Source organism: Xiphophorus maculatus, chromosome 23 (assembly GCF_002775205.1).
Source record: "Xiphophorus maculatus strain JP 163 A chromosome 23, X_maculatus-5.0-male, whole genome shotgun sequence".
Taxonomy (NCBI): domain Eukaryota; kingdom Metazoa; phylum Chordata; class Actinopteri; order Cyprinodontiformes; family Poeciliidae; genus Xiphophorus; species Xiphophorus maculatus.
The window spans coordinates 25,143,824-25,170,341 of record NC_036465.1 but is presented as its reverse complement, the minus strand read 5'-3'; the positions used below and the strand labels follow the sequence as shown (position 1 = coordinate 25,170,341).

The 26,518-nt window shown below is 40.3% G+C and overlaps 2 protein-coding genes across 9 annotated transcripts in view; one reads left to right on the top strand and one right to left on the bottom strand.

Moving 5' to 3' along the window:
• The first annotated feature begins 1,426 nt into the window (after positions 1 to 1,426).
• Positions 1,427 to 6,710, top strand: pdgfrl (platelet derived growth factor receptor like). Its single transcript, XM_005810930.3, has 6 exons — positions 1,427 to 2,514; positions 3,000 to 3,273; positions 3,360 to 3,511; positions 4,406 to 4,699; positions 5,071 to 5,210; positions 6,320 to 6,710. The coding sequence occupies exons 1-6, from the start codon at positions 2,460 to 2,462 to the stop codon at positions 6,506 to 6,508; spliced, it is 1,104 nt and encodes a 367-aa protein (XP_005810987.1). The 5' UTR covers positions 1,427 to 2,459; the 3' UTR covers positions 6,509 to 6,710.
• A 543-nt stretch (positions 6,711 to 7,253) lies between these two features.
• mtus1 (microtubule associated scaffold protein 1) overlaps positions 7,254 to 26,518 on the bottom strand; it is a 30,673-nt gene continuing 11,408 nt past the window's right edge. For 5 of the 8 annotated variants that reach the window (XM_023328517.1, XM_023328516.1, XM_023328515.1 and 2 more), the window contains 10 exons: positions 25,863 to 25,970; positions 19,973 to 20,169; positions 14,479 to 14,545; positions 11,573 to 11,787; positions 11,364 to 11,469; positions 10,207 to 10,280; positions 10,001 to 10,096; positions 9,460 to 9,576; positions 9,267 to 9,364; positions 7,254 to 8,357 (listed from right to left, as the gene is read on the bottom strand). In XM_023328517.1, the coding sequence (XP_023184285.1) occupies positions 8,129 to 8,357; positions 9,267 to 9,364; positions 9,460 to 9,576; positions 10,001 to 10,096; positions 10,207 to 10,280; positions 11,364 to 11,469; positions 11,573 to 11,787; positions 14,479 to 14,545; positions 19,973 to 20,169; positions 25,863 to 25,970 (1,307 nt within the window). In that variant the 3' untranslated portion in view covers positions 7,254 to 8,128. Of the gene's footprint in view, positions 8,358 to 9,041; positions 9,365 to 9,459; positions 9,577 to 10,000; positions 10,097 to 10,206; positions 10,281 to 11,363; positions 11,470 to 11,572; positions 11,788 to 14,478; positions 14,546 to 19,972; positions 20,170 to 24,142; positions 24,683 to 25,862; positions 25,971 to 26,518 lie in introns of those variants that run through there. The other 3 variants (XM_023328522.1, XM_023328519.1, XM_023328520.1) reach the window with 3 other exon arrangements.

Genomic DNA, 26,518 nt, shown 5'->3' with positions numbered 1-26,518 from the left:
ACACACACACGGCCTCCTGAGGGACTGGAGGTTACGGTGTGTAAAGCACATTTTCTCCCGTGATGTACAAAACACTTGTGAGAAGCTCTTTTCAGTTTTTCTTTTCTGACTACGTGTTCTATGTCTTCGACAGTTTGTGTTTGTAATTATGAAAATGTCAGTAGGAAACCCTCGACACGCGTTGACCTGCAGTGGATCTCATAGTTGCTCGAACGACTGAAAGGCTGGATTGTTTTTAATGGCAATGTCCAGACTTTTTAACCAACGTTGCGGTGATATTTCCTGCATAGTTCCAGCAAAAGACGAATCGGTTAGGAAGGAAGATAACTGTGTGCGCAGCCGGAGTGAAGCTGGCAGCACGTTTTGTTTGAACGGCACCAAGATTAATTGTGCAATTAGGCACGACGTGTATATAAGTACAATCACAACGAGAGAATACAGCGGTAAGAAGAATCGCACAATAACACAATGCTAAAATAATAAACAAGAATAAAAACAACAAGGAAGACAAATCAGCATTTCAGGTGGTGTCAAAGGTTAGACCAAAGAGACAGGTTGTAAGAAGTGACAGAAAACCACAGAGGAAGAAGAGGGCGGTCTGATCATAAAATCTCAAATTGTACAGTTACATTAAAGGGTGAGAAAAGTTTTGAAGTGATTGATCTGCATCTGATTTTTTTTTTTTTTTTTTTTGGATCACTGCACACTCTGGAGAGCCACTGTATGTGCAAAGTGTCAATTAGCCGAGTCATGACTGACCGTAGTTGAGGTAGTGCGGGAAAATGTTCATCCTTGAGTATTCAGTTTAAATCTTCCCTGTAGTAACTAAAGTCTCTGTAGCTGTGGTTTTATTAAGCACAGGTTGGCTAGGTTTATTATTATTGTTGCTTCAGTTTGTGTCGACTGTGAACTGTTTTGATCAGAAAAGGTGTGTGACGTGAAGGTTTTATGAAAATGTGTGGTTTTGTTTCATGCTATCCCACTACGACATGCTGTGTTCTTCTTCCAGGCTGATATTTTGTGCTATTTTATACAACCTAGAGTAGTAGGTGAATGAAAATATTATCTTCATTTTCAGTCTGTCATTACAGCCGAACTCTCGTCATAACGGCCTTAAAGCTTTTCTCTGGGATGAAGAGGAAGGTTTGTTAGAATTAATGTTGTTTTTTTCTGGACTTTTTAACGCCTTCTGTTGTGGTGAGGCAGGTTTAGCTGATGATAATGTGCAACAGCTTACCTGCGCTGTCAGTATTTTTAATTTTTATGTTGACGAAATACAAAATTAAAGAAGAGGTGAAACACCCTGAAGCTGCATGATGTTGGTTATTGATCAGGTTTAGCAGTTTAAGTGAAGAAGTGTGGAACAACCTGAGATTACAGCAGAGTTCACACTGAAATGGTCACATTGTTCCAACGACACTGTCTGAAAAAAGGCAATAAAAGATTAATAAAAAAAAAGTTAACATTCACTAAAACCACCTTTGACCAACCAGTTTTGAAGAATTCAATTTATTTCGCTGAAATATTTTAGTGCTTCCGCTAAAAATTATCTTTCAGGAATAAAACCAATCGCTAACACCAAATTCTGAGACCACCGCAGATTGTCACCGTAGGGGGCGCTGTTGCATGTCAATACACCAAAAACGTAAGAACCAACGCAAACAGAAAAACAAAGAAAAAGCCGAACAAAGAATATAAAGTAACATCTGATCTGACCTTTAATATTATGACCATTACGGAAATATAGACGGTCACAGAATATGATAGCGCTTATCATATACTCTAAGTATTAAATACTTAAACTGTTTCTGCTACATTGACAGTCAGATACTTTTTATTCTTTGGCGGATGGAGAGAGTTAGCAGAAACTGTTGGTACTAAAGTTACAGCGTGGTCACAATAACGTCACATTTTGTGACCACGGTTATGGCAAAGCGCGGTGTAAGACCAGAACAGCGCCCCCTGCGGTCACAATACACAGTGTAAACGGAATACGGTGTAACATCTGTACAAATGTTTCAAGTTATGACTATAGTGTGACTAATTGTGAACAAGTTGAAAAAAAAAAACAATTTTCAAGGCGATGTATGTAATCGTACAAATAAAAATTAAAACTATCTTAGGACCAAATCTGGATGGGAATGCCAGAAGCTTCCAAACTGTGGCCCACATCACACACCTGTGTCTAAAATGTCTAAAATCTGTTTTATTTTGTTGGTTGGGGGGGGAAATACTGTGACGCAGAAGGCTAATTCCCCCGGCGGTGCAGCAGAGGGCGTCAGACTACACATTACTGCTCCTCGGGCCTGAGAGGAGGATGGAGCTGGGGTTGTAAACAGAGCAGCTGGGCCCGGTGCTGGTCCAGCGAACCTCCCAGCCTTTTTTTCTTCTTTTTTTTTCTTTTCCCTTCTCTTCACCAAACCTCCGCAGTTCGCCTGTCCCAGCAGGGCTCTCCGAACATGAAGCTCTGGGCTGTGTTTTTTCTGGCACTGCTCTGTCTGGAGCTCCAAGATGGTGAGTGAAGTTCACGTTTTCACATCTGTTGATGAGCCGCGTTGTGCGTAGAAGGACCGGCTGACATCCGCAGGTCGAAAAGGCGAAACCGCTTCAGACACCGGCAGGAGGGAAACCACTCGGTGTGTGTGAAGGGAAGCTTTTTAAAAAAATTTTTTAAAGAGTATATTAATGCAAAAACAATTTCATATCCTCTCTAAGGTATGCATTTTTTCAGTGATGTATCTGAAAAGTGTTCAGTGGAGGAAGGTTTTTCCAAAGTGATTCTGCAGACCTGCTTCCTGGATGTGAAGGAATGCAACAGATGTTTCTGATTATCGACGACAAGCCAACCGAAATGGAATATTTTACATTCTGTTCCTGCTGAGATAAAAGCAAAAGTAGTAGAAGAAGAAGAGATTGAAATGTGCGCATTTGGAGGCAGTGGGAATTATTTTTTTTCCCGGCCTTCCTGTTGTCTCAGCTGCCTCCCTCTGTGTCTCCAGGATCCTGCCAGGCGATCAAGAGGAAGAAAGACGCGGGGGAAAGCGGCGCCCATCCTGGTGGGAAGCGGGCGAGGGCCCGCCAGCCGGCTCCAACCAGCAGGAAGGGGAAGAGCCAGTCCCTGCTGACCCAGGTGTTGGACAAGGGCCGCTTCCTGCGCCTGGGCCCCAGCACCACCCTGACTCCCGGGAAGAGCGTGGAGCTGCGCTGCAAAGGGACCAACATCGGATGGTCCTACCCGACCTACCTGGACACCTTCAACGACTCGCGCCTCAGGTGCCGCAGGGAAACGCCCTCCCCAGCTGCAGTCTCCGGTTGCTGGGTTGGTTGGCTCGTCTTATCGCTCGTCTTCTCGCCCGCAGCATCAAGCACAGCGACAAGTACAGCCAGCTGGTCCTGACCTCGCCCTCTGCTGCAGACACGGGTTCCTACAGCTGCTGGGTCATAGTGTGCGACGGGACGGAGTGCCAGAGGGACCAAGACCGCACGTATTCATCCTACGTCTATTTCACAGGTGGGCGTTAGGGTACGTTTGATTTCACAAGCGAGTAAAAAAAAAAAAAAAAAAGCTGTTTGGAGTTTCGCCCAAGCGCTTAACACATAAACCATCCAGCAGTTTTTTGGCAATAAGTTGGGAAAATGAGTTTCAAAAACCTCCCGATTGTTCAGTCAAGTTTATTTGCGTGGCACATTTCAGCAACAAGACGGTTCAAAGTGCTTTACACCATAGAAACACATTAAAATCATTATACAATCATCAACAAAATGATCAATACACATGGATGTTCCAGTGACTAGTAAACCAGCATTTCGCCCTGATTTAAAGGAACTTAGCGTTTCCGGAAGTTTGTTCAACATTTCTGGTGCATAGAAGCTGAATGCTGCTTCTCCATGTTGATGCTAGCAATGTCAGCTGAGCTCCAGCACGTTTGGTCAGCCGGTTTTACCACTGTATTGACCGTACAATGGCAGTCAATGCAGCCATTGTACGAAAAGACGAGTGTTTTGTTGTGGACTTACCATTTAGAAACCACTTGCTACATTGTCATTAGTTGCGCACGAGGTTCCACTTCTGCTTTTCAAGGACGTACGGTTGTATAATGGCGCATCTGTTTTGCAGCCGTTTTCACGCGCGAGTGTAAACGCTGAGTTAGAGGGCGTGACTGGCAGCAGGTTCACGATTTTCTGGTGTAGGTTTTTCTTTTTTCCTCCAAGACTTATTGGCTTGTCATATTAGTGAAGAAAGGGGAAACAACTGCTGCATCGTCATTGCCCGGGTATTATGTGTGCCGAGATAAATAAAGTCACTGACTTCAGGTGGTAAAGTGGTTTCCAGTGAGCATTGAACTGTGGTCAAAGCAGAAAGTCCAAGATCCAAAATACATTTCCCGCCTCAACTTCGTTCCAGACAAAGAGAACCTCTTCGTCCCGTCTGCGATCCACTTCGAGATCGTGTACCTGCGCCCCGACAGGCCCGCGGTCGTGCCCTGTCGCGTGACCGAGCCCCGAGTTGAGGCGTCGCTCCACCGAGAAGTCCCTCCCGAGGAAATCACAGCAAACCAGACTCTTTTGACCTTCGACCCCACCAAGGGTTTCATCCTACAGAACCCCAGCGCGGATCTTCAGGGGGTCTTCTACTGCAAGGCTGCCTCCAAGGGGACGCCTCAGATCTCCACCAAATACCAGCTGCTGTATGTGGAAGGTGAGAGGGAGGCCAAAAGTATTCATACCCTCCGATCTTTTTTTTCCCCACATTTTGTTGCCATGGAACCAGAAACCTGCAACCAAGTGTGAGATTCCAGTGGCACTTCTGCAGAAATTGCATCTCTTAAGATAAAGTCAGCTTCCTGCTTCAGAATAGACCCTTCCAGACTGGATGACGGAAGTTTACCAAATGAATCAAGCAAATTTAGGTAGAGTTTAGCAAGTTTTGTATGTCTAAATGGCAGCTGAAGATGGATTTGTGCTCGTTTGATTGCTTGAACTCCACACACCTTCACTGCTACTTGACTGAATGGATCAAATCAGAGGTTTGGGTTTAGGAGTTTTCCCATCTCCGTCTCTCGTGGACAGTTCCCAGCGGGGCCCCGTTCGTGAGCCTGGGAGCCTCTCCGGAGACGGTGAGAGGAGGCGGCGGCAATGTTAACGTGACCTGCACTGCGCTGGGAGAACCGGAGGAGGACGTGAGCTTCAGCTGGTCGTATCCCGGACAGGTGAGAGACACGAGACGTAAACTGAGTAGGAATGAGGAGCAGTAGGGGAAATGTGAATAAAGACAGAGGGATATTTCTAGTTAAAAGAAATACATATTTAGACAACGTTCTCACTGAATTTCTGTTTTTGAGTCTAAGTGGGTAGTTTATACTTTTAAAGCCTCAGTATGCTGATTTTTGCTTAAATCCTAAGACTAGTTGAAGCTCGGGTTTAAAGGAAGAGTTTGGGATTTCTGAAGGACCGTTTTTTTTCAGGTTATAAGCACATTTCCCTGCAGTAGAGAACGCTCTATATGAAGCATAAATCCAGACTAGTTGGTCCCATAAACTGGAGCTAACAGCAATTATGAGGGTCCAAGACCAGAATGACTTGAAGAGAGAGAATATTTACACATCTTTTATTTGATTTTACATAGCTTTGTGGAATTGTCAGTTTGAGAGTAAATGGCTTTCTTGCACATTCGTCAGTAAATCCTGTTGATTACGATTGATTTGGGTATAAACATACGTGGGGGTGAATACTTTTTAATAGGAACTGTAGATTCTCACTCATTAAGGACGCGACAGTCCTAAAAGCTGAAGAAGACAACTTGACTACTTGTGTTTGGTTCAGTTCTCTTCTGCTTCAGCTCTTCCGGATCTCCTAAACACGTCAAGTGGTAACAGGATTTCTGCTGGTTTCACCAACTCAAATTCCAGACTTTAAGACTTTTTAAGACAATTCTGAATAAAATTTAAGGCCTACTTCTCCACAATGTGCGGACGTCATCAAGCCAACCGGACTGATCGTTTGTACTTACACATGATCGACGCAAAAAAAGCTAGCTAGCTAGCTACCCAGGGTATATTAGCAGCTTTTTAGCGGTAGCCTCAACTGACTCGAGTTACAGAACACAATGAAGATGTCTGTAACGTATAAAATTTTACTATTTTAACTGAATTTAAGACATTTGAGGTCTTAATTCTAGATACATAGATTTAAGACTTTTTTAAGGACACCGTGGAAAACCAGTCCCACTAACGGCTGATTTATCTGATTCTGGTGTGCAGCTCTAAAAGCATTTGGCTCCTTTGCAGCCAACAAACGGGCTGTTTTTGTGTTGCTGCAGGACAAGCGTCCGGCTCGCATCCAGACGTTGTGGAGGCTGGTGAACAGAGGCATGGGCCACACCACAAGGGTCTCCCAGAGCATCTTGTCTGTGGAGGACATGCAAACCATCGACTTCGGTGACTACATCTGTAAAGCTAAGAACATAAACGGCGAGACGATAGTGACGACTAAAATCGCCTCTTCATAATCGCCACCCAGCAGCGTATGAAACAGGTTTTTTGTTTTTTTGTGATGGACCTTTTCCACATGTAAAGCCTTAACGTTGAGGCAGCCGTCTGCGGGACCAGATAACGTCCATGTTTGTTCAACAGAACGGTGTGCAGTATCGCAATATTTTTGAAAGACGCAATAAAGATTCTGTAATTGCCTTCATTCATTTCAATGAAAAACTGCTTGTAGTTTTGAAACCATAATATGTTGCACGGAGCCGTTTTTGAACGCAGCAGAGTAATTTGAGGGAGACTTTCAGACTGTTTTCCTTACAGCAGGAGGAAGACGCACGTAAACTTTTGCAACCTGAACTGAAGAGGTGTTGAGTTAAAAGCCTCATGGAAAAAGCCCAAAGTTATCTCACATCCAGATGTTTTTGACTAAATTAAATGTAAAGGTTTGTTGCAACAGTGTTGTGAATATCTAGTGAAACTTCCTTTCCATGCTCCATTTAAAGCCTATTTTGATGCTAAAAAAAACCCCTAAAATGCTGTGTGTTTTTTTTCCATTGCTACAGCTTTGTGTCCTAATGTGCTCCTTATGTGGAATGTGTTCTGCTGGGACAGAGTTCATTTTGGACTCGGTCCAATGGTTTTCTGCTTCAGCAAAAATGAAACTGGGGATTACAGATTATGTCCAATAATCCAATAATAAAGTGATAAAAGAGCGCGCATATTTACGACGTTTAAATGTGGCTCTACTGAAGTAAAAGCCACCGCTTGTTCAGGTTTAATAAGAGTTTATTAATTGCATATTTCAAAAAAGGGGTAAACACATCTGTCATATTTCCACACACAAAATATTCACACCTTTTGAAACATCCAGTGTCCCTGATGTGAGCAAAGCCGCTAGTGTAAACCCAGAAACAGGACCCTGACCTTAAAGCTAACTCTTCCTTTCAGAGGTCACAGATGGGACTCAAACACACCAACAAAGACTCAGATTGGTCTCCTGGTCAAAGAAAGCAGAAACATTAAAAAGCTTTCTCTAAGCTGGCTGTGCAGGCTTAAAAGAAACCACACACACGCACCCTGTGAACAAAAATAACCTTAAGGAAATGGGTGTTCAAGGCCAGCGTATGAAACTATAGACTCACTGTTACGCTTGTGAGAAAAGGTGCTGAAGTCTGAATGGATTCCTTAGATATTCTGGATAAATATTTACACCCTTAGCTATCCTGAAGTCAGACTTTCCATGGCTGTGGAGTCCAGACTCAGGAAAAAAAACACAAAAGCTCATCGACACTGAAAGGCTAAATCTGCACATGTACACATGAGCTTCAGGGAAGACGAGCCTCTGACGACAACAAAAACGGTAGAAGTAATAATAAAAGTCCTGAGATTTTTCTCCTCAGCCTCCATCTGATCAGTTGTCAAAGGCAAAACAACAAGGTGGCATTAAGTGCTTCTGTGCAACGTTTCTCTTTATAGTATTTAGCATCTTTATACAGGAAGTGGTGGCGCTCATCTAGAAGTGGTGGCGCTCATCTAGTCCTTGAAGAGCTGAGGTTCGAGCTGGCAAGATCCAATCGGCTTTTTATTCCAGGAGGAAAGCTGAACCCGGGTTGCTTTTGCTTCCTGGAAGCAGGGGCCCACCGCTATCTGGGGGACACGGGGGGGCTGGAGAAGAAGCCGGAGGCGCGGGGCGACTGCAGCTTGAAGGGGTGGGGGGGCGAGGTGGGGCTGGGGGACAGCTTGCGGGGGCTGCCGACGTCTCCGTTGTGCAGCTTCCAGAGCAGCTCCTCGTTCTCCATGGACAGCCGCTTGTTCACCTTGGACTCCTTCTGCAGCGACTCCTGCAGCAGGGCCTGCTCCGTGGACAGCTGCCTGCGGGGCGGCAGCACAAACGGGGTCACAAGACGGAGGGCCGTCCAGTGTGACATTTCATTCACTCTGGATTACTCAGGCCTCAAAAGTTATCAAAAAACAGAACATTTTACTGCTCTAATTGGAGAAGTCAGTTGATTCAATTTCAGATTGACTAGACTCAAATCTTCCACCTTTATCTGATCAGTGAAAGAAAGCAACATCAGGCAGTTCAAAATAATTAGTAGCCCTGGCAAATTTAAACCAATTTAGTTGGGGTTTTTTTTAACAATAAACTACTTTGTTTAATATTGAAAATGGAAAATATTTCTCTGAAGCATTTAGCATCTTATTAGTTAAGTTATTTATGTAGTTAGATAACTAGCAGTGAGTTAGCGGTAGCCTCAACCATCTCGAGTCACAGAACACAATAAAGATGCTTGAGTGCGACTCAAAACTTTTGCCTGACAAAAAAGTCCCACAAAAAAAACCCCAAACAGAATATACAAGATTAATTAGTCCAGCCATGACAAAATTTAAGACACGTGACTGTCCTAAAATAATGGCCCAAGTCATTTTCTGCCAAAAGTTTATGGGTTTTTTTTGTTTTTTTTTGCTATTGGCAATACAAAGGTAATTTTTTAATTTGTTTTTGCAAAAATCTATTTCGGTAAAAAAATTAACAGACCATTATTTTAGGAAGGTAACCATATTTAAAGGCCAAATAAATTTTTTAAATGAATTAAGGCCTTAATTTTAGACGACTTTTTAAGGATGCAGAAACCCTGTTAGGAGCCACACTGAGAAGCGGTATGAATAATAATCAAATGTGATCTCTGGTGACATAAGATCAAACCTCTACATAAGCCAGAGATCAGACTCTCTGATCGTTGTAGCTCTAGCTAGAAATGATCTCCGTGGTTCTGGTACCTCGACAGAGCAGCGTGCCTTTCCATTCGGGCTTTCAGGTCTTCATTTTCTTGCTGGACCTTTATGAGCATTTCATCCAACTGTACCTTTTTATCCGTCTGTTTGGAACAAACGGAGTGAATTTATGGTTTAGGTAGTTATTTATGTTGTCGTTATTGTTGGGCAACCTTTTCCCACGCTGCCCAGTCCTCACCAGTTTGCCGACGTCCAGGAGCTTTTTCTCCTGCTTGTGGAGCTGTTTGTTTTTGATCTCCAGCACTACTTTGAGACTCTCCAGCTCCTGCTCCAAATACAGAGTGTGAGAGTCCTTCTGCGGGGACAAAACGCAGCAGCATGATGAGGGGCTACCAACAGCCTAAAAGCCTGTGCAATTACAGCACATTTCCTAACTGTAGCATCAGAAAAACAAACCCTCCAACAGAGGGCAGCACTGAGCTCTGACTAGTAGGAGATTGCTATCTGCTCACAGGAACAATATAGTGTATATTTAATCGTCAAATATGAAGAAGGTGCAGTTCCTGCTCTGCTCATTATTATTTCAATAAGGCTTCATGTTAAAAAAAAACACAAAAAAACTCACTTCCAAGAACACATTGATCTTCTATCTGTCCATTAGTAGTTTATCTTTTGGACAGTCACTGGTTTTATTGTTATTGGAGGCTCAGGGGCAAACAGCACTGGAGTCATGAGGAGTTTCAACACTTAATCCTTTCTATACCACAGACAAAAAGTACCTGAGTGTTTTCTACCAGCTCCCTCCTCCTGCTCTTCTCTGCAGCTAGCTTCTCTAACAGGACATTATTCTCTACTGTCAGCTCCTCAATCTGTGCCTGTGGACGAACAAAACCAGTGGGAAAACTGGTGTACACTGGTGCATCGATGGCTAAAGTGCATCAAACAAATAAACAAACTGGGGTGGGGAGGGGGGGGGACTACTTACAGACAGAGCAGATTCTGAATCTTTTAGTTCTTGCTCCAAAGACTGCAGCTCCTGAGTGTGGACTGTCCTGAGTTCTGAGAAGTTCAGAAAAGTGACTGGAAATGAGTTTTCATGGTAGATCACCATTCTACACCGTATTGCAGAGAGGAATCTATGGAACTATTATTTTCATTTCATAGAGTTTCACAAGATATGTTTTGAGGATCCTAGAAATGCAAGTTATCGATTAATGAGTTAAGTTAAAGTTGATCGATCTTAATCAACTAATGATTAACTGACAAGCAGCCATTTTGACAAGACCATCTTTTCATAAAGGGCTATTATTGTTCATAATAAGCCAAATTTAAAAAAAGTCATTAAATTTTGGCACTATGTTGTACCAGCAGTATTATATACTGACTAAACAGAAAACTGTTTTTCTCTCAGATTAAACTTAGACATATTTATAAAATATAACCAAACAGGAACCTCATAGGGCACTGGACAGAAAATTAAAAGATGAAAAGTATAAAATATGTGAAACACTTAATATAGAGATATTCATACAGAAGTACCGTCTGTGGTTGCTCGAGAAGGGATGCTAAAGCTTCGCTTCATGAAGTGAATAAACTCACAACAGCCCTCAAAATAAACTTTGCTTATTGGAATCATGTCTTTTCTCCATCTTGTTTCAGTTTTTCTCGGTAATGGCTTCCACTTTTTTGTCATTGTAGCGCATCAGTAATTCTTGAATGAGAAGTTGCCTCTGCTTTGTCATGCAGCTCGGCTGAATGAGGGATATTAAAGTGATAACTTAACAAGTTTGTCGAGTGTTTATATTTCAAAACAGAAAACCATAAAGTGTATTTTTGCTTCCCACATCCATAAAGTGTATTTTTGCTTCCCACATTGGACTTTGTTTGGACCGTTTCTCTGTCCTGTTCTGGTGTGACACCAACATCTTTAAATCCGTACCAGCTGGCTCTGCTTAAAAGATGACCAGCATCGCCCTCTGCTGGCTGGCGGCCAAACTACAGCACTAAAAGAAGATCTAAGAGGACTCTATTAGTTTATCTATTGGAATTTTAATTGAATAACCCATTAATAAACAATTAAGAACGATTAAATAAATCATTTAATTGTTTGCATCCCTAGTGGATCCGCTGCTTTTCTCTCACCTTCCAAAGACAATTCATACTGTTGCCTGACAGACTGCAGCTGCTCTGCATGGCTGCTCTCTAGTTGCAGCTTCATGGCTTCCTGATTGGCTTTCAACTCTTCCATCTTAAAAAAAAAAAAAAAGGCACAGTTAAATATGTTCAAAATGTAGAACAAATTGTTGCTTTTAAGCTAAGTGGAAAACCAAAAGGCAAAACCTTAGACCAACCTGCTGCAGCATGAGAGTCTTGTACTTGTTTGCTTCCTCCTGGTAGTTGAGGTGAACATGGTCCCATTCAGCCTTGTGGACAGCCTGCAGCTTCTGCTCCAGGTCAGCCAGCTCCTGCTGGTGCTCTTCCTGCAGCCTCCGTGTCGCATCCTGCAGAGCGGCGCGCAACGCTTCCTTTTCCCTCTCCAGGCACTCGGACGAGTGGACAGAACAAGCTGTTAGCAAAAAACAAACGACAGAATGTAGCGTTCATTTAAAAATAAAAGAAAAAGACTGAAGGGGACAGATTGTTTAAGTAACTCGCCGAGCACGTAGCCTAATATTCCCACCGAGGAATTTTGGTTTACTGAACTGTGGGACATCAGATGGTCTCCAAAAAGGAATGGAAAAACTGACTTTTCAGAGGGAGGTGGCACTTGCTCTCAGCCAACTACAGCTTAGTTATTTATAGGCAGAGAAAAATATAAAAACAAGCAATTAAATCCCTCGGTGTAGCTCAACAGTGGTGACTCGACCGCAACCGAGACCTTGTTTGTGTTAGCTGTGTTATACCATAATTTAACACACTCACCATTTCCCTCCTAGAAAGAGTGTTGTTCATGACGTGGAGATTTGCTTCTGCCATCAGTAGTTTAAGCAGCTATGGATAAACAGCTGTCATTTTAAACCATCAGAGTCAAGTTAAATATGGACCGTTAAAATACAGCCATGGAGAAGCTGACATGTGTTCAGTGAAGGACATGAAATTAAGCTGAAAATAGATCTGGTCAGTTTGAGATATAATCTGCATGCAGCTGTGTATGAAACCTTAAAAAGAGCTTGGTGACATTTAATTAAAAACAAGCTGAGCACAAAAAGACTGATTTATATTGTAGTCCTTGAGCTTGAGGAATACTGAAATCATGGTAAACCCAGTGCAGATCCAACTTGCATACAAAATACACTCCATTTGTTTTTGTATTGTAAGTATTTCCATGAATTATTATGGTATAAAAAAACGCAGGCGGGGAATCTATTGTTGTTGGAGCCACGCTAGGTAAAAGGACTTGGCTATTTGCTGGTTTTTCAACAGAGCAGAGCTGGCCTTCCAATTCAAACACCGTCACCTCCAAAGCTACAAAAATAATACATTTATTACATGTAGCATTACCACCAAAGGAGACAGAATGGCAGCTAAACATCTGACAGATAGAGCGAGAGAGAGAAAGAGAGAAAGAGACCCAAACAGACGCAGAGGCATCAGAAGAGACAGGAGAAGCTACAGCAGCGCTAATGCTACGCTATCGCTAGGCTAACTGAGGCAACGAGCCCTCACCATGGTGAGACAACTGTGTGAAACACTAAGCTGTATAGCAAGAGAAAATATGTGCTTTAACATGCTTATGTATATCGCTAAATTCTTCAATTTAGTGAAATTAGATTAAATCAAGAGAATTTCTCAGCAGCTCCCTTGTTTGGGCCTCTTGACCCTCTTAAAATATGACAGATTATGACCCATGAAAAGGTAAAAATAACTACATTCAATGTTTTGCTGCTAGATATTTTAATCAAATTGAAACATCCTCATGATGGGCTGGCAATAACCCACTTTACCCCGAACCATTTCATACCCTACAAGGTACAAAACAACCAAATGTGCTAAACATTGTGATATCACATGACAAGTAGTGTCATTGGTCTGCTGGGATCTTATAAACAAAGTGGCAGACATTAATTTCCTGAATGGAGGAAAGTGTTTCCCAACTTGAGAGTGGGTTGACTTGATTCAGGCACAGCCTGACAGTAGCATATGCTCTCCAGTGTCCCAGTGTTATAAATGATGTGAACTCAGTGACAGATGAAAATGAAAAGACAAATGTGGTTAAAAATGGAGGAAGGACACTGTGCTGCAGAGAGTTAAAGCCATCTAGATATCAAAGGAGGTATTTATATATTCTACATTCAAAGCTGGAAGCAAAAGATGACCCACAGTGACTTCAGACCTTTTGTGTTTTTTAATAAAACCCCTCCCCCAAAAATAAGCAAAATAAAAATAAAAAAACCCTACAAAGCCAGAAAACGTTTTACTAAAAACCCCAAACAGGCCTGTTTAAGGTCAGCGTGGGTCTCCCAGCCAGTCTGAACAGAAGATTGTGTTAGAGTATAAATATAACAACATTCAGAGTATAAGAGCAGTCATGTGGGAGTCCCGAGGCGGCCTCAGAGGGGGAGGAGCTAAAAGGCCTCCAAAGCCTAAGGGGGGACAGATAAATACTGGCGTGTGGACAAGAGTGGAAGCACACATGCATGTGCAAGGCTAGTCGCCGTGACAACACTTAACCGGACTTGTTATAGTTCCTGAGCACTCTGCAGACCAGCAGTGGGAGAGAGCCTCCACTACTATAGTCAGCGGTGGTAAATGTCTGACCCAACAAGTCTAGTTAAACTGGAACCTGATTTACAGCAAAATAGTAAAAAAGTACCAGACAGCTCTTCAGTGGGAAATAAATTAGATGTAATTAAGTCGCAATAAGGAGTTAATCGCACAATAAATACAAAGGAGCGTGATCATTTCCATTCTGATGATTAATATATTTTGAAGAGCATCTATGTTAACAGAGGCATTTTATTTATGATTTCAGTTTTCGTTTGATCGTTTTTGGTTGTTGTGTTTTGCTTCGGATATTTAAAACGTCTTCCAGTTCCACTGTTCTTTGCACAACTGAAGTTCTTGGTCAAACTATGCCAAAACTATATTGGTCATGATTGATGTATTACTTGAAAATTGTCTGAGTACCAATATTATCGTTTATCGCAGCAATTTCTGGGGCAATTTATCGTCCAGCAAACGTTATGGTGAGTTCAAGTTCAACAGGCAAATGCTAGACAATGAGAGTGATAAATGCTGCTGCTGTGGTGCAACTTACCCAGCTCTCCTTTAAGGCTAACCAGTTCCTGAGACAGCTTTCTGCACTGCGTGGTGGCACCATCATGCTGCAAAGGAAAAACAATTACTTCTGTCAGTGTTACTGCACTGATTAGGGGGAGGAGGAACAAACTCTTGCATTAATATTACAAATACAGACATCCACACAGGAATCTCATAAGTCCAGGTTTGTTAGACGGTTCAAGTTATGGAAAAGAACAACTAAATAAAGACATAAACAAGACAGAAGAGACGTTCTTTAGTGGCCGATATGGAGAGGAGAAGTAAAACCGTCCTCGACATTCAACTCATGTTTCCAGTTTCATAGACTCCTCATGTCAGCCAAACTTCCTTAGCCTTTCTGAGTCAGGGTTGCAGCTGCAGGTTGAGCTGCGGCGCTTCTGCCACGGTTCGAATTGACGCAGAAACAACCCACAAACTATTCAATTCCCTGCTCTCTTACTACGTTGATTTACATCCGCAACCCAACGCTCTGCACATCACGTTATGCAGCCCACGTAATTTAAAGACGACCGCGAGCTGCGCAGGACAAAACGCCACCTAAAAGAGTTCAATTTACATCAGCAATGTGATCCCTCTGATCTGCATCCGTTTCCCACTGCGGAGAACAAGAATGTGGAAGCCAGTTACCCTCTCTGCAGCGCAGCGAGCACTAAGACAAGCTTTGCTGCCAGCGCAGCCCATGATCCAGCCTCAGCCTGAGGCTTTGGGTGCTGGAGTCCCCCTCTGGTCGCTATGGAGACCCGGTAATCCAGGACGAACAGCGGTCCGGGTGGACGTACCACCTCCACACGCATGCCCTCCCAGACTGAGCTCACCCCATCTGAGGCAGGACTGAAAAAGCCGCTTTAGAGGTAGAAGAGAGAAGTGTCTGCTTTACCGTATTTCATCAAAAAAAAAAAAAGAAGAGGGCCGGGCTACAGAGTGCTTTAGGACAACCCCCACAGCAGAGAGGCCACTTCAATACGAAGAGGAGAACCGAGACGGAGCAGAGAGCTGGCCGATGGGATTGGATCCGTCCAGCGCAGTGACACCACCCTGGTCATAAACAGCCAGTGCAGCTTGGCTTGCCTTCCCCCAGCCACAGGCTTCATTAGAAGCTGATTTCATCCAGTGACCTATCAATTTACCGTCCTCTCCATGAGCAACGCTGCTTACAGTCAACGTGCAATCAATGAGAAAAAGAAGAACAGATCACTATGCTCGCTAAGGCGATCAATAAAAGGTTTAAAAAAGTCAGACGTTAGTTTTCAGTCTTTAGATTTTTTTTGTTTAGCTTCTATTAAAGCAAGTTTTATGGCCCATTTCCATCAGTTTGGTTGTTCATGTTCCTTCCATTTTAATAGGATGTAGGAGAAAGAAGATATTTTCCTCCAGCAGAAGTGTTCCCAGAGGTATACGTCATGTTACTCTCTACCAAGAGTATTATGTTTATATGAAGATGATACTCTTGGTGGAGAGTAACATGACAATATGGACCGAGAAAAGAGGTCATGTCTCCAGTTTTCTGGAATTATTGGGAACAGACAAATGAGGTTGGAATATAAATTACTTTGTAAATCAGCCACAAATTTGTGTATGTCAACTTTTTTATAAGAAAAATAAACAAATGCACCGATTTCCCCTCAAACCATTTTCATATACTTTTAGTTCGTGCAGATGCAGAAAAACGAAAGAAGTTTTTATAGCTAAAATAAATCCTAAATTTATTTCTAGTGCATGATGCAAAGGGAAACAAAAAAGATCCTCTCTGATTCACGTATTCCTTAAGCATAATCTGAAAAGTGTGGCATGCATTTGTCTGAGTGATTACTTTGCAGAACCACCGTTAGCTCCAGACATTTTGGGGATATGCTTATTCTAGCTTTACATGTCTAGAAACTGAACAAAAATAAATGTTGCCGTTTGTTAAGTAGTGTCAAATAATGAACCTCTGAGGAAACTGAATAGTAAAATTTACATGTAAACAAGTTTTCATTTAACTTTTTTTTTTTTTACCAGGTAAGTTCATTGACAACAAATTCCCATTTTCAACAATGACTCATTCAGGATCATAATATGACAAAAAATTATGGTCACAGAACAGAGCAAAAAAACCAAAAATACAACCTTACTCATTCATACTGACTAAACTAGGTATGTACTGTACATACGACAAGTCAACAGCTTTTAAAAGCAGGTACTTTGATCATGTGGTCATTATTGAGCTGATAATGGTTGATGTTGAAGTTAACATACAGAGCTGAAATGGGCCTCCTTTACTAAACTCGTGATTGATGAAAGTAATTTCTTGCAGCGGATTTATTTCAGGGGTGTTAAATTGAGCGGGGCAAAACACAAATGTACTCCGCACATTTCAGATTTGCACAAGTAAAAGGAATTTAAGAACACATTACATATATGCATCTCTCTTTTACACTTCAATCCGTTGTTCTGCTTAATGAAACAAATTCTCAATAAATTTTGAGTAAATATATTTTGACAAAATTACAAAAAGTTTAACTTTTTGAAGCCATTGTTTACCAATTAAGCTGTCAGGCTTTGCAAAGCCTCAGCTGAAGCAGTAAGGTGAAAGCAGGTAGCCTGGGGGAAACAGAAGCCACACTTCACCCCTGTCCAAACAGGTGATAAGAAGCAGCAGCAGCAGCACACAGTCCCTGCTTAGTGCTTGGCAGCAGTTCATAACCATATCAAGTCAACAGCTGGGACATTCTCACGCCGCGATGGCAGACGCCTGCCTCCTATTATTGGCATGATGAGTGGTCACCAGATTCCATTCTTCACTATGAGATTATTGAGGTCATTAAAAAACACACACACATAATGCTCCTTAATATATGTTATAACTGTCACAAATGACAGATGTTGGTGTTTAACAGGTGTGACGTAGAAAATAAAGCGGTTTATTATGCAATAGTAAGTGGAGTCAGCGGGAGGAGGCTGGAGCAGCTGCTTTATCTGCCAGAGGAACAAGTGTGTGTTTTAAGATTTGGTAATGCATTTGTTTTCACAACCATGCTGCCCAAAACACTAGGACATGAGTCAAACATCAGTGACTAAAGATCACGCTCTGTGCCTTAGACGCAGCTGCCACATTTCAGAGGCCGCCACGGACATTAAATGGACCCTACTCAAAATTTGTTCCACCGCGACAACAGGCAGCGAAGAGAACGTCACAGAGAGCCGTGCTCCCTCCGTTCCTCCAAAACCCTCTCTGAAAATTAAAATGAATTCATAGGTTTTAACAAAAACTGTTCCAAACACTGAGTTTTATCCGATTAGGACACAAATCACATAAACTCTGCATCAACTTACAATTGCAAAAAATGTCTCTGGGGTAAAAGTCAGCTGTGGACCAGAGGAAACGAAGCACAAAGGCGACTTTGTGTAACAAACACGTTTTTTATAAGGATTTTTTTAAAACGGGGAACTAGACTGAACCAGAGGAACACTAAAAATCAACAGCTATTGTTGCCCCTGGCAACATCCTACCGATGAATAATGCGGGATAACACTATTCAAGAACACATACCATACAACACTAGTGTCTTGATAAAGGAGCCTCTACCCACAGCGGCTACACTGCTGTGCTATAAAGATCAGTCATTCTGAGACGAGAATCAACCCTATAAGCATAAGAGGTGTCTGAAATATGAGCTTCTGTTATTGCTTTGTATAGTTTCCAAAGAAAGAGAAACACTTGGCATCTTGGTGGAGTACATGAATAATTTACATATAAATTCATTAAAAATACAGCAGCTCAGAAGTCTCTTAGACAGTATCATCATTCAGACTCGTATCACAACAGAGTGCAGGGATCGTAATAAAGTTGCACTGATTTATCAGCTGGTGAGGAAACACTCTGAGCTGGTTGATGCTGAGAACAAAGGGTATCCAGTGACAGGGTCACAGAGTGAAGAAGTCTAAAAGTTAGTCACTTCAGTCCCAAAGAGGGCTGTTTAAAGGGAAACGTTAGTTTTCACAACATGTCGAGAAATGTCTGCGTTCTGGTCATTTCCATCCTCCCCTTTGCAGTTCTGAACTTTGCAGTGTTGAGTGTTTTTTGTATCCAACTTCTACATGTATTAAAAGCAGCTGACTTGGAGGTAAAGTAAAAATTCACGTGAAGCTAAGTGAACTAATTGCCAATATAAGATTCTAAAGAGGTTTTAAAATGTCAGCGTTGGAATCGTTTTGTCTGTCTTAAACGAGTAAATCCTTGTTTTATATACCGCTTTTTAAAAACACGACAGGACGTCATCTTTGCTCCCATTACAGGCAGGAGAGCTAAAGTTAAAGTATTTTCAACATTTTATAGTTCATAGATAATAACTGGATTGGTCTACCGTCAAAACAAAATCAGCAGGGAAGAAATTTACATAAATCAGAAACTAAAAAACAAACAATCAAATGTGGTGTAGCAAAATAAAGAAGCAAGTCAGATAGTGAGTAAATGTGGAAAATTCAAATATTTAAATCTGACCTATTGTGTGGTTTTGGTGAGTCATTTGATGTAAAGGGAATCTTTTCTCTCAAAAGCCTGGCAGAGATGAACAAACTATGGATCAAACTAAATTTGTCTTTGATTGGTCCAGAGTTGACTGACAAAAAGCAGACAATTCTAAGACTGGACAATATCCAGCCATGTCTGCTTTTCATTTGGTGCACTACACAACCACAAAAATCTTACCAATTACTTTTGGTCTAGTTTCTAGTGCAGATGTCTTAGTGCACTTAAAATAAGACACAACTAACTTACAAGTAACTTTTCAGCAACATATAGGAATTTGTTCCAAGTAAATAATTCCTTAATATTGATGAAAAGGTACTAGATCCACTTGAAGATTTTTTCCATTTATAAGTGATATAATCTGACAAATTAAACTGGAACTTTTCCCTTCAATATTAAGGAATTATTGACTTAAAACAAATTCCTACATCTTGCTGAAAAGTTACTTGTGAGTTAGTTTTGTCTTGGTAAGATTTTGTATTTTTGCAGTGTAGCCTTATGTCAACAAAATAGAAATAGAAATGTGACTTTTTATTGTAGCAGTAGTCAATAACATACAAAGAAAAAATATATATATTTATATTAATTTGGAATCTCTAAATAAATTACAGCTGTACAGTTTTATGTATTTTAGCTGATGTGAAACTGAAATACCTTCCTTAAACAACTGACGCTACATTATGCTTTAGTAATTTAACTTGGTAGAAAAGTGTTGAGACCAAACAGTACAGCATTGCTTGCTTTTGTGTCAATTAAAAAAAAATCACCAATACATTTCTGTTATATTATCAACTTACAGAGCTGCATACCAATATAATGTAATAAAAGTAATTACATTACTAAATATTAAGTCTAATAACTGGCATCAAGGATGTAAGATGTAACCTAGTCTTTGATAAAAGACTCATCTAATGTAGAAAAGCTTCATTTTCCCTCTAGAGTTAAAATTGATAAACTTTCTCACCCGAGCCAAAGTTTGCTGCAGAACGATGGCAAGTGCCTGGAACCTACAGTTGCTGTCTGTCAGGCGCCCTTTGAGCTGATGGATTGTCCGTTCTCTCTTCTCGTCCTGTGCCGCAGTTCGAGACGTAGAGCCCTTTGCACGCTGGGAAGGCTGCTGTTGATGCTGCCTGGAGACGGTCTTGGCTTTGTTCTTGTCCACTGTGAAAGCATACGAGTTGTTGGGACAATTAATCTTCAGCAAACCCCGCCTGTATAGTATAGCCCCACACACCCGGTCACCCAAACAATGAGTTTCTGTCAGGTATAATGGATTACTGTCATCCAGAAGGGCACTGCCCGATCATTCAGCCTGATGGGTAGCAGTACTGCCCCTCAAATACAACTAGTTTTCCATATTTTAGTTTAATCCAGGCACCTGTCGCCGAGGGCAACATTTTTAGAGAGGTTGTGCTACAGCAGGCTTGATTTAGGTTTGAGTTATAAATACATTTGTGACATCTGACGTCCATTTAACTGAAGAAGAGTACATTGTTACCTGCACTAGAGCGTCATGGAAGTTAGAAGAAAACACTTCCAGCATACATAAAGCACACGTCTCGAGTCCAGTGAGGGGACAGGATGACAAACCTGTATGAGTCGAGTTGAAGTGAAATGGACCGAGCAGGAGGATATCTGGTACCACCATAATGCTGCATTTAGGGCACGTATCTGTTAAAACATTTTTATTTCAGAACTAAAAGCTTGGAGCCACTGATTTATTATCGACGACGATAAACTGATCATGCATGTAGCTTTCTGCTCCTTGCACGATTATAATCGATCTTGCCATTAATGTTTTATCTCAAATACAGAATCTCTCACTTATCACTGCCTTCCAGTTTAGTTGGTTTGACATTTTTAACCATATTTTAACAAGCATAACATTGGTAAGTTTCTATTTATAAATGTGATGGATAGTAAATTTCATTTGTGTGGCTGAAAACAGTTTTTAAATGATGCTGGCTTTATTTATTATGTACAGATGTGGGTAGTATAACCAAAACGTCTACTCAAGTGAGAGCAGCACAACGTCAGCATATTTTTATACAAAAGTAGCTGCTCAAGAAATTACTCAAGAGTAAAAAGTATTTGGTAAAAACTCAACTCAAGTACTGAGTAACTGATCAAAATATCATTTATTTAATATTTAAAAATTACACAATCAGATGGACTGACACCAATATTTTCACAAAATGTTATGTATTTTACAGTCCAAAATAAAAAATAATTTCAAATAATAACAATACTTTCAGGTCAAGGAAAAAAATTTTCCAATAGAAAATGTACAAAACTTCTAACAAAAACTGCAGGCGTGTGTCTGTGTCTGGTGAATTTTTGGTTCAAACAAACTTGTTCTTCATTCAGTGACGCTTCTCACAGTGGGTAGAGCAGCCAGACATTTAACTCAAGTGAGAGTAGAAATACTTCATAATAACGTTACTCAAGTAAAAAGTGCAGGCTAGTAATAATACTCCCTATAAGTAACTTTTTTCCGAAAAATGTTACTCAAGTAAATGCAACTGAGGTAATGTAACTAGTTACTACCCAACTCTGATTATGTAACATTTATTTGTTTTACACGGGTCTGATTTGTGTGGCTACTGTTAATTTACAGGGAAAAAAAACAACGGTCATAAAAATGTTGAATTCATGATAAAGATAAACTTCATAAGGCTGTTTACACAACACCAGTGTTGTGAGTTGGACTCTTTTAGGGACTGAGCACATTTTTCCACTGCTGGTTTAATGAGTGTGTAAAAGTAGGATGTTTTGGTAAACAGACTCCTCCCCCCAATCTTTCTGTGTTTTCTGCAAAATAAGAAAGCGAGCTGCTGATTTAAGAGTTTATGAATTTTAACAGACTCTACTACAACTCACTCAGTGGATCTTTCTATTCTGACACATGAATATAAAACATCTGGTAATTAATGGTTTTGCTCCAATAAAAACACACAGCGTGTCCCTAATCGTTAAGCTTCTAAGTTCCATCCATCCATTTTCTAACGCCCTTGTCCCTAGTGGGGTCAGCAGGGGTGCTGGTGCCTATCTCCAGATAACGTCCCGTACTAAGTTCCCATTATATATTAATTCTTTATATCCTTAGATCAAGTTTTTGCATAATTTAGTTAGACAACTGTATCTAAAACAGAAAAAAAACACCAAATTAAATCTCTAATTTCTGCAGGCCTTGACGTTACACTGCCCTCTGCTGGATTTTCAGAGTAAATCAGCTTGCAGTAAATAGATACTGTACATCAGCACATTTAAGTTTCAGCAAGATAATCAAAAATCCTCTATGGTATCCCGTGCTTACACTGTATAAATATGAAATTATACATAGATCTCTATTAGTCTGCAATCTTAAAAGTAACAAAATAATTTCAGATTTAACTAAGAAATTTAGACCCAAAAGAGATTTTCACATTTCTCATAAATATATTCATAAAGTGAAGTGACATGCCGATATAAAAATAAACTGCTTGAGCTTCTATCCAAGACCACAGGTGAATGTTATAAAACACTGCAGAATTTAAATAATTTATGGCGTCACCAGTTAAATTATTCAGAAGTGATCTCGAGAAGTAGTCCAGCTTCAATCTAAGACATACGCAAGATTGCCTACTTTTATTTTTAGCTTCTATAAGGTCTCTATTGTTCATTGCTTTCTTCAAACAAGTGTAACAATAGAAAGATGGGCAGGAAATATTTCTGTGTTCACAACGAGTCTGAGAGGAAGCATCACTGGCTTTGTTCATTTTTTGTTTTCTAGAAAACACAAATCTGAGCAAACACAGAGTCTCTCTTTAACGACAGGAGTTTGTCTTTCTACAAGTCCAGACATTAGTGACGAAACACGCTGCCCCTTCATTTCAGACATGTCGCATGTCTCCAACTTGAAAACGTAGCGTCAAGTCAGCACACTGGCACTGCACTGTTCAGAGACATCACATCGCAGCACAAAGCATGATGGGTGAGGAGACCCCTCACAATTGGACACTTGTTATGGTGCTTGGTGGCAGCAGTTACTGATATCTATTCTCTGCACAGAATGGGATTTATTTAAACAGAGGGCCACTGTATGAAATAAGTGCAACTTTAGCACCGCGTTACTCTCCAAGTTGGCTCAAAAATTTATGTTTTACGACTTAAAGAAGAGGCATAGATATCAGCATCTTTCTCTGAAAGGGTTTTCTATTGCAGATAATTGACTGTTTTATTATAACCAAATGAACATTTAACTACTCTGTTCTTACTCATTTTAAACAACATACCAGCTGTTATTGCACATATGCTTTTTTTTTTTTTTTTGCACTGATATAATGTACTGTAAATATTCTGTACATCTTTTGGAAAAAGTTATCCGACTCAGTTGGATCACGAGTCAGATATTTTTATTTCTAATTGCACAGTATTTTCTGTTACAGTCTTGTACAGTATATGTTTATTATTATTGCTTTTCTCATTGTTTTTCATATACTGTTTTTAACACTTAAAGAACATTTTTTTCTTTGTGTGTTAACCTACTCCTGATGCTGCCCGTACACCTGACTGCCCCCTTTGTGGGTCAATAAAGGCCGTTTCTATTCTATTTCTAACTGTCAATGTGATTTTTTTGTATTATTAGGTCGAGGTTGCAGTCTGCCCTCAGGACTGTTTTGATTATTATGAAAGCAGCAACATATTGACTGCGCCATGTTCCCAGAACACTGCTTACCGATCACAACAAAGTGACCTGGATCAAAATAACCTTCATGCACCGAGTAAAACAAAAGTACTCTGTTATAGTGAGGAAATAAAGAGACAGTTTGCTTGATAGCTGCATAAGACGGAGCCTTAAAAAATTATGCAAACCAACCAAGAATGCCAATATGCCTTCAGTAGAGTCAACCGTGTTTGTTTACAGCTGGCAAAACTGCCGTCACATCTAAATATACTTCTGTGGAGTTGCGGGTTTTGCTGAGCGAGGTAAGTAAATGAAACCTGAACCACTTGCTTTGCTAACCATCAAGAAGTATTACTAAAAATAGCCTGAAGGAACAGTTAACTATATTTGAAAGGAGAGAGAAAAATAGTAATGCTACAGGAATAATAAAAAAAAAACACATACTGTATATATATATAAATGACAGACCTGCTTTGAAAACCACAGGGCTTTTCCTGCATCCTGACAGCAGCTGAATGTTTCGGAGTAAGCCTTTGGCGGTAAGACGCACGTGGATGATTGACAGGGAGAGCTTTGGAGACCATAACATGGCTCAAAAACAAATAATTCAATGTTTGTAGCCAATAATAATAATAATATGAAAATCTAAATTGTTGTCCTAATGTAGATGCCTCATCCTTGCAGCTTTGGAAGCTCTAAGTATCTTTAGATGAGTCTGATCAGGACAGGAAGAGAGTAACTAAATAAAAACATAAAGCAGTTGCAATAGTTACTCCACAGGGACGGACTTGAAAAAGGTGAGGGCACCCAGTTCAGCATGGCACGCCTTCCCAGTTAGAAGACTAATTCCCAGCTGAGAGCATAAAGGATGTCCAGCCTCATAGATGTGATGTAGGGAAACAAGCAAATAAAAAAAATATATATATCCCTTAATTCTGTAAGCTTCAGTTTTTGCCAAAACATGACTCTTTAAGAGTTGCATTTCCGAGCAGGATGATGGTGGTGCTGAAGCAGAACCAGGATACGAACAGAGAGGGAGAGAGGAGAGAGGGCAGGCGATGTGGGCGGAGCGCTCAGAAGAGCTACAGCCAGTAACAACTGTATGTAATTCTCTGGCTACAGAACATTTCCCCCATTTATTTCAATTTGCTCTCATACCAGGAGGAATGGGAACCGACAGGCTGCTCAGGTTTTGTCAGGTGACTAAAACTAAATGTGAGAAATAGACAAGACGATCTTAAAAAAAGCAATAAGGATGCCTCATATTCATCACTAGCCAAAAATATTCACATGAAACAGAACATAGAAAAACTGATCCAGATTTTCTAGAAATCTTCAATTTGAAAACATTGTAATTTTCCAGAATGAATAGCATGATTTTGAGCTCAAAGTACTTAGGGAGTCAGGTTTTATTACCAATATGTTTCAGAGATCATAAAAACAGCAAAAATGTTGACATGACTTAATATAGGGCAGTGCAGCACAGTAATGATATTCAACAGTTTTACAGTTACAAATTTTTTATTTTTTTATTGTTTTGTTTTTAAATATTTGTAAAAATATTTTAAAATACAGATTTTTAAAATAATCTGTATTTTAGAAATACAGATTTTTAAAATCATGATATACCGACAGCTTTACTCTGTACATATTTATTAAAACAGCAGTCTCAATGCTTTGATTAGCATCTAAACCAGAATCCAATCGGGATTTTAAAGTGAAATTTTGGTTCCTAAACTAAGAGTGTTAAAATCATTTAAATGGCCCAACTTGATTTCTAAAAAAGCCAACATTTCTCACTGGATTTTCATTTAATAAATCAAAAATCAACATGGTCAGAGTTTGACTTAAAAAATCTCAGTTTGTAATATGGCAAATGACAAATAAAAAGATGTAATTTAAAAAATAAATTGGTACAAAAAGGACAAAAAAGAAAAACATATTAGCTTGTAGATAAAGTAATGCATCAGGAAATGCAAATAACTGACCACGCTCCTATTATCTTCATCTCCCAAACTAACCAGTCCTAAAAGACTGCAAAGGTAAACTCCAAACGTTTTTAGATTTTTCAAGATGGCGTAAGAACCCAAACGATTATCGATTCTTGTGTCAAGACATTTTAAAGGAGTGTTGAAATAAATCAATTAAGCGAGGTTGCCATGGTTAAAAGTAACGAAAGAAACCTTACCAGTTCCACAATACGTTTGTGCAACAAGTCTTCCATAATTCGTCTTTTTCAGTGGAGTGCCTGCAGAGCTTGATGATCCCTTGCTTGTGGAAGCTGCAGTCAAGGTTGCTACAAGAAGAAGATCCACATGGGAGAAAAAGTTGAAGTTAATCCCACCCATCATGAAGCAAAATGCTGGTCTCCAACACTGAGAACTGACACTTGTGTGCAGCTATAAAGCTGAACTAACTACCAAGAGGAAAAACGTCAACAGGCCAACAGAGATGGAAGTGATACAATCAAATCATGATTAAAATGTTTTCATCATGTGCTATTACCATATAATCTCAGAGCATTGTTTGATACGGATAGAATAAAAAATTTAATTGAAGATGTTCAAAAAGACCAAAAAAAGAAAAGAAAGGATTTATGCTAGCCTATTTGTATAAATTGAGACTTTATTTCAAAAGGAATGGTTGAGGATTTTTAAAGTTTGTGTTCTGTTAAAAAGTTTCAATCATTTGATGTCTTACCTGTCCTAGAAAGCTGTCCTAGTATCTTTATTTAGTAAAACTCCAGATTAGTTGGTCCCAGGGGCAGAATCTAACAGCCAGTCTAAGATAAACTATGACAATGGACAACTTCCAGTCTTGAAAGTGTATTTGTTCATAAATCCC

Bases quoted from the DNA above. Each gene is read 5' to 3' on its own strand.
- pdgfrl (XM_005810930.3), top strand. From the start codon at position 2,460: ATGAAGCTCTGGGCTGTGTTTTTTCTGGCACTGCTCTGTCTGGAGCTC. The intron at 2,515-2,999 runs GTGAGTGAAGTT...CTGTGTCTCCAG, and splicing joins CTGTCTGGAGCTCCAAGATG to GATCCTGCCAGGCGATCAAG. The intron at 5,211-6,319 runs GTGAGAGACACG...GTGTTGCTGCAG, and splicing joins GCTGGTCGTATCCCGGACAG to GACAAGCGTCCGGCTCGCAT.